The sequence below is a fragment of the Mytilus trossulus genome, chromosome 3 (assembly GCF_036588685.1).
Source record: "Mytilus trossulus isolate FHL-02 chromosome 3, PNRI_Mtr1.1.1.hap1, whole genome shotgun sequence".
NCBI classification, from domain to species: domain Eukaryota; kingdom Metazoa; phylum Mollusca; class Bivalvia; order Mytilida; family Mytilidae; genus Mytilus; species Mytilus trossulus.
This window is the reverse complement of record NC_086375.1, coordinates 26,502,452-26,510,218: the sequence shown is the minus strand read 5'-3', so window position 1 is coordinate 26,510,218 and position 7,767 is coordinate 26,502,452. Positions and strand designations below refer to the sequence as shown.

Here is a 7,767-nt window from a genome sequence, read left to right as displayed (position 1 = left end):
CCTATTTTCTGTGTATTTTTTAATGCCCCACTACCAGCATTATGTTTTTTAATCTGTGTGTTTGTTCCTTAGTTTGTCCTTTTGTCCATTTGTATGTTTCTTAATAGATCTGTCAAGAAAGATATATATATATATGTTCAAGGGTAAAAACTCAGACAATATTAATTAAATTAGAAACACCTCCATTGAGAAACGTTTTAATTGACTTATCATACTGGTCTATAGTGATACAAATCTTGTTAAAAATGAAAGATAATCTCCCAAAATAAAATTGTTTTTACAGACAAGTGCTTGAAATAAATTGTGTCATATAATTGTAAGTCCATTTAAAAAGGTTTCAATGAATCAATGTTTGGAACTATATTTTTTTTTTGGTCGTATATTGGTATGACTTTGAAATCTATGAAATTTAAACACAAGGTTTATGACCATAAAAGGAAAGTTGGGATTGTTTTGGGGAGTTTTGGTCCCAACAGTTTAGGAATTCGGGGCCAAAAAGGGCCCAAATAAGCAAATTTTTCTTGGTTTTCGCACAATAACTTTAGTATAAGTTAACAGAAATCTATACTATTTTAATATAAGGGTTTTTAACCACAAAAGGAATGTTGGGATTGATTTTGGGAGTTTTGGTCCCAACAGTTTAGGAATTAGGGGCCAATAGTTATCAAAGGTTCCAGGATTATAATTTAGTACGCCAGACGTGCGTTTCGTCTACATAAGACTTATCAGTGACACTCAAATCAAAATATTTATAAAGACAAACAAGTACAAAGTTGAAGAGCATTGAGGATCCAAAATTCAAAAAGTTGTGCCAAATATGGCTAAGGTATTAATCTATGTCTGGGACAAGAAAATCCTTAGTTTTTCGAAAAAATTCAAAGTTTTGTAAACAGGAAATTTATAAAAATGACCACATTATTGATATTCATGTCAACACTGAAGTGTTGACTACTGAGCTGGTGATACCCTCGGGGACGAAACGTCCACCAGCAGTGGCATCTACCCAGTGGTGTAAATAGTTATCAAAGGTACCAGGATTATAATTTAGTACGCCAGACGCGCGTTTCGTCTACATAAGACTCATCAGTGACGCTCAAATCAAAATATTTATAAAGCCAAACAAGACAAAGTTGAAGAGCATTGAAGATCCAAAATTCCAAAAAGTTGTGCCAAATACAGCTAAGGTAATCTATGCCTGGGACAAGAAAATCCTTAGTTTTTCCAAAATTTCAAAGTTTTGTAAACAGGAAATTTACAAAAATGACCACATTATTGATAATTATGTCAACACTGAAGTGTTGACTACTGGGCTGGTGATACCCTCGGGACGAAACGTCCACCAGCAGTGGCATCAACCCAGTGGTGTAAATAGTTATCAAAGGTACCAGGATTATAATTTAGTACGCCAGACGTGCGTTTCGTCTACATAAGACTTATCAGTGACACTCAAAGCAAAATATTTATAAAGCCAAACAAGTACAAAGTTGAAGAGCATTGAGGATCCAAAATTCCAAAAAGTTGTGCCAAATACGGCTAAGGTATTTAATCTATGCCTGGGACAAGAAAATCCTTAGTTTTTCGAAAAAATTCAAAGTTTTGTAAACAGGAAATTTATAAAAATGACCACATTATTGATATTCTTAATTATTGGTCCTGTTATCAAATTGGTCTACATTAAGGTCTGAAGGGTCCAAAATTAGACTTATTTTGATTTTAACAAAAATTGAATTCTTGGAGTTCTTTGATATGCTGAATCTAAACATGTACTTATATTTTTGATTACGGGCCCAGTTTTAAAGTTGGTCCAAATTGGGGTCCAAATTAATCTTTGTTTGGTTTCAACAAAAATTGAATATATGAGGTTCTTCAATATGCTGAATCTAAACCATGTATTTAGATTTTTAATATTTGGGCCTGGTTATCAAATTGGTCCATATTGAGGTCTTAAGGGTCTAAAATTGAACATTATTTGATTTCATTAAAAATTGAATTCTAGCGGTTCTATGATATGCTGAATCTAACCATGTATTTTGATTTTGGATATTGGACCATTATAGGTAAATGTCCAATTTAAAAAAAAATAGTTTTTAAGTTTAAGTTCTTAAACCACATTTATTCTGTGTCAAAAACCTATGTTTTGTCAACTATTTAATCACAATCCAAATTCAGAGCTGTATCAAGCTTAAATATTGTGTCCATTCTTGCCCCAACTGTTCAGGGTTCAACCTCTGCTGTCGTTTAAAGCTGTGACCTGCGGAGTATCTGGTTACCATTTGATCAGGGACTTACTATATTGAATTTTCATTAGAGCTCAGTATAATTTGCATAATTAAGTGATTGGATATACATAGATATAAGAAGATGTGGTATGAGTGCCAATGAATTCAATCAAAGTCACAATTTTTAAAAGTAAACCATTATAGGTCAAAGTATATTGATACATTATTGAACATGTATCAAAAATATAAGACTGTAAGTGTTTTTAAGATTGTATTATGAAATTGAGAATGGAAATGGGGAATGTGTCAAAGAGACAACAACCAGACCATAGAACAAACAACAGCAGAAGGTCACCAATAGGTCTTCAATGCAGTGAGAAACTCCCACAACCTGAGGCGTCCTTCAGCTGGCCTCTAAACAAATATCTTTACTGGTTCAGTGATAATGGATGTCATACTAAACTCCAAGTTATACACAAGAAACTAAAATTAAAAATTGTGCATTGTTTCATTGGATTTGGAATTTGGAAGTAGGTATAGTGTGTTGTATTGTCCAATATTTTTAGTTTTTCCTGAAATCAAATAAAGAGGAATCAACCTACTTGGCACCGATATACATGTATTTCTTTGAAAGAAATAAGAAAGTGCTGTTACTTTTCGTGCCAATCTGGAATAACCCATGCATGCGTGGTCTTTTGAAGGTAAGTAACAGATATTTTTAGATTGAAGTCCAAATGGTCCACAATTAAATTTCTTTGATTTCATCAAAAACTGAATTATTGCAGCACTATGATATGCTGATCGACTCCTATTATGTATTTAGATACTTAATTTGGGACCTGTTTATATAAAGGTTTGAAGATCTTTGAAGGGTTCAAAATTAAACTTTATACGATTTCACATTCATAATTTTGCATTCATTAATTTGCATAATTTGACAACCCTGCATACCAAGGTATCCACTTCAGGGACTCTAACAAAATGATTCACACAGGCTTTGGTTCACCAAACGGAGTTAAGATTTCAACTTAAATAAATTTAAATTTTATTTTTTTTTAATTTATATATCATGTATGTACATATATGCTGCATTGAACCTTACCATGTTCTATTAGATTTTAGAAATCAGACCATACTTATAATAAAGGTAAATTTAATGTCCCATTTCAAATTTTTAAGATCTTTGAGCATATTTCTTTTGTGTCAGAAACCTATACATAATATGTCAAATATTATATCCTTGAATCCAAATTAAGACTGTTTCAAGCTTCTATATTGTGTCAAAACTTGTACCAATTGTTCAGGGTTCAGCCTCTGCACTTCTGGAAGCATTTTATTCTCTGTGTAAATTAACTATTATATGTTTAATGGTTCTAATTATTTATGATAAAGATTGGTTAAAAACACTTTTGTATATCAAGGCAGTAATTAAAAATTTATTTGTAGTTTTAAATGCATGCCATTGGGAAAAGGACCCTACTTTTCTACTTGTTTGTGTTCTAATTTATTTTAGTAAATAATCTGTAATGTTTTAAACTTATTTTTTCTTAGTTGTTGTTTACATTTCAATAACAGTATTTTTTTTTAAATTTTGACCAAGGATTACAAATCCTTGTTTTGACTTATTATTTTCCAAAAATTTAAAAAGGGTCCCCATTTGGCAAGCATTGGTGGAATTATATAAAGTCTGTATCTGTATCTGTATGTATACGTTGAAGATACCAATTCTGGCTTTTACTCAACGGGAGAGAGAGACACCTATTGGCGGTGTTGGAGAGCAGCCTTGAAGCTCTCAACTGTATCTGCGCATACAATACGATCCTCTAGTTGGTTCCAATGTAGTGCACTCTTGACGAAGAAAGAGTTCTTATATGGATCGGTGTTGCTTGGAATAGTATCTAGTGCCTTAGAATTGTTCTTCACTGAATTTGTCACTATATTGGCACATACAAAATTGTCAAATGTTTTAGGTTTGATTTTCCTCTTAGGTTTACTTTTAACAAGAAAATCGTCGGGATTAATAGCTGGGACCAACCCCTCAACCACTTTGTACAGAAATACTAGCCGTTGACTTGTTCTTCTTGTTTGTAGGTTGTCTAGTTCTAACTCGGCTAGCATTTTGGTGACCGACCCCTCTTCTCTAGACCTATAGTCGCCTGTGATGAATCTAGCTGCTCTGCGTTGTATTCTTTCCAATTGATTTATATCATGTTGTGTATATGGGTCCCATATTATGGCACCATATTCCATAGTTGATCGTACTAATGATATATATGCGGTCTTTTTGCAATCTTTTGGGCAGAAGCGTAGATTTCTTCTTAGAAAGCCGAGTGTCGAATTGGCTTTCTTGGCAACATTTGAGATGTGCGTGGTCCATTTTAGGTCTTCTGATATTTGTAAGCCTAGATATGGGTTGTGTTGGACTTGTTGTAGTACATGTCCGTCTAGGCTGTACATCTTCTGGCTTTTATTCTTAATGCTAAGTATATAGCACTTCTTTGCATTGAAGCGCATGCCCCAGTTTGTGGCCCATACTTCTAGGTTTTGGAGGTCTCGTTGTAGGAGTGTGTGGTCATGTTGACTATTTATGTTCCTGTACAGGAGGCAGTCATCTGCGAAAAGTCTGACAGATGATTGTACTGAATCTGGAAGGTCGTTAATGTGGCAGAGGAAGAGAAGGGGTCCTAGTACTGTACCTTGTGGTACACCGGAGTCAACTGAAGCTTCTTCTGATTCCTCCCCATCTACGACAGCTTTCATTTTCCTTTGGGTTAGGAACATCTCCAACCATTTGTTTAGTGGTCCTCTTATACCGTATTCGTTCATTTTGTGCAGTAGTTTGTTGTGCGGCACAGTGTCAAATGCTTTGGAGAAGTCCAGTATAGCTACATCAATTTGTTTTCCTGCGTCAAAGGCTTTCATGAAGTCGTGTAGTGTGACTAGCAGTTGGGTTTCACAGGAATAGCCTGACCTGAAGCCATGGTTTAGTGATGTAAGTACTCTGTGCTTCTCTAGATGTTTAAGTATATGCCTACAGATTATATGTTCCAGTAGCTTGCATGGTACAGATGTTAAGGATACTGGTCTGTAGTTTTCTGGTGCATGTTTGTCTCCCTTTTTGAAGACACTTGATATGTTTGCATTTAGCCAGTCTCTTGGTAATGTACCAGTGTTGATGGATTTTTGGAATATCATTGTAAGTCCAGGTGCTAGTTGTTTTGAGCATTCTTTCAATATAAGGTTTGGTATGCCGTCTGGTCCTGATGCCTTGGATGTATTCAGTTTTTTCAGCAGCTTTTCGACTCCATCTGTATTTATGTATAAAGGAGGTATTGTGCTTTTTATGTGCTTTGATGTTGTTGGCAGAGTTTTGTCTTTATTTCTTGTAAATACTGAGCTGAATTGTTTGATCAGTAATTCTGCTTTCCCTTTGCTGTCATTGATTAGGTGGCCGTTGCTTTTAAGGGGTGCTATTCCTATGTTGTCCTGTTTCCTTGATTTTACATATTTCCAAAATGGTTTTGAGTTGTTGTTTTCTAGCCCTTCTAGGATTGTGGTATTAATGTAGTTATACTCAGCTTTCCTGATTTGCCGCTTACATTCTTTTTGGAAGTGCCTGTAGTTGGCACAGTTGTTGGTTTTCTTTGCCTGTTGGTATAGCCTTGTTTTCTTTTTAAACATTTTCCTGATTTTATGATTGATCCAGGGTAGACTGGTTTTAGATCGGATGAGTTTTGATGGTATATGGTTGTCAAGGTTAGAATAAAGGTCTGTCTTGAACTTGTCCCATAATTCCTGTACTGTGGCACCTGAATGATACATTTCAATGATGTTGGTTGAAAGGATAGTCAGGTCTTTGTGTAGATCTTCCCATTTTGCTTTGGAGTATATGTAGCATTTGCGTGGCTTCTTACTCTGATAATGTGGTTTTGTGTCGCAGTCTGTTACAATCATATCGTGGTCTTATCAATTAGCTTTTCACTTATATGGATACATTTTGTCTTAAAAAGAAGTTTTTTCTAACCGTTTCATTGATTTATTTTTCTCTATTTTAAAATTTAAAAAGTTACTTTCTTGTTTTAATTTTATTATCTTTTGTGGTATTCATTTACACCAAAGAAGAAAAAATATTGCAAGGGAGATAATCTTCAGTGTATCCGACGCCATTCCACGCTGTTTCGATTTTAAAACAAAGCATAAACCTCAAAATGTATCCCAACTGGCAACAAATGGGAGCTGCTGCTCCAGCCCAACAAATGCAATATAATCAATATCAACAGCAAATGTATCAGTGGTACTACCAACAGCAAAATCCAGGACAAAATCCAGCCGGCGTCGTACAGCCACCAGTCCCCACTAGCATGCCACCTCTGCCAGAAGCAGCCCCACCACCACCGTCAGAGGAAAAGCCTCCATTGCCCCCAGAACCACCACCGCAACCACCTGCAGAGGAAGAAAAGGTAACAATCTCGGCCAAACACGTCTTGCATCTTAGTATAAAACTAAAATTGAGAATGGATATGGGGAATGTGTCAAAGAGACAACAACCTGACCATAGAACAGACAACAGCAGAAGGTCACCAATAGGTCTCCAATGTATTAAGAAATTCCTTCACCTGGAGGTGTCTTTAAAATATATATACTAGTTCAGTGATAATGAACGCCATACTAAACTCCAAATTATACACAAGAAACTATAATTGAAAATAATACAAGACTAAATATAGTGCCAGATGTTCCTGACTTGGGACAGGCGCTTAAATGTGGTGGGGTTATACATGTTTATGAGGTCTCAACCCTCCCCCTATACCTCTGGCCAATGTAGAAAAGTAAACTCATAACAATAAGCACATTAAAATTCAGTTCAAGAGAACTAGTATACATGTACATACACTTATATGACACTTATTATTTAGCCTGAGGACTCATCCCACATTTGTGATTATAATTGCTTAGTCATGTTAGTAGGCATCATTCAGCAGGTATCCTACATGTCCTAAACAAGCATGAATTAGAAAATTTGGTTGATAATATTTAGAATCACAGGAGCATGACCGTAGCGGATCCGGGTCCGTTTTCGCCCATTCACGTTCTCACCCTATCATGTTCGCACCCTTTCACTTTCGCACCCTACATGTTTGCACCCAATTTTTATAGTTTTGTGTTTAATAACTTTGTAATCAAGTTTTGGCAAGTGTATTCCTATAAGAATATTTGTTGTCATTGTCCTAAATTAAAGTGAGACAACATGTTTTTTTTTGTGTTTAATAAATCTTAATCTTGTCATGCTTGTTTTGGTTAAGTGTTCTTGATTCCAATCTTAATTGGCTAGGATTGTCAGTTTTCCTATTGAAGGTTGGTGGTTTTCTCCGAGCACTCCAGCTACCTTCACCAATAAAAACTTGCTGCCTCGAAAAAGCCTAAATGTGGTGTTTAAAAGTGGCGTTAAAACACCAGTAATCAATTAATAAATGCAGCGAAAAAATCCTTCAGTCGCAGACATGCTTCAGCTGGCCCCTAAACAAAAATGTATACTAGTTCAGTGATG

General features: G+C 35.4%; 1 protein-coding gene across 3 annotated transcripts in view; it reads left to right on the top strand.

Annotated features, from left to right (window-relative positions):
- Positions 1-6,347: 6,347 nt before the first annotated feature.
- LOC134711058 (YLP motif-containing protein 1-like) overlaps positions 6,348-7,767 on the top strand; it is a 34,860-nt gene continuing 33,440 nt past the window's right edge. For all 3 annotated transcript variants that reach the window (XM_063571488.1, XM_063571487.1, XM_063571486.1), the window contains exon 1: positions 6,348-6,679. In XM_063571488.1, the coding sequence (XP_063427558.1) occupies positions 6,428-6,679 (252 nt within the window). In that variant the 5' untranslated portion in view covers positions 6,348-6,427. The remainder of the gene's footprint in view (positions 6,680-7,767) is intronic.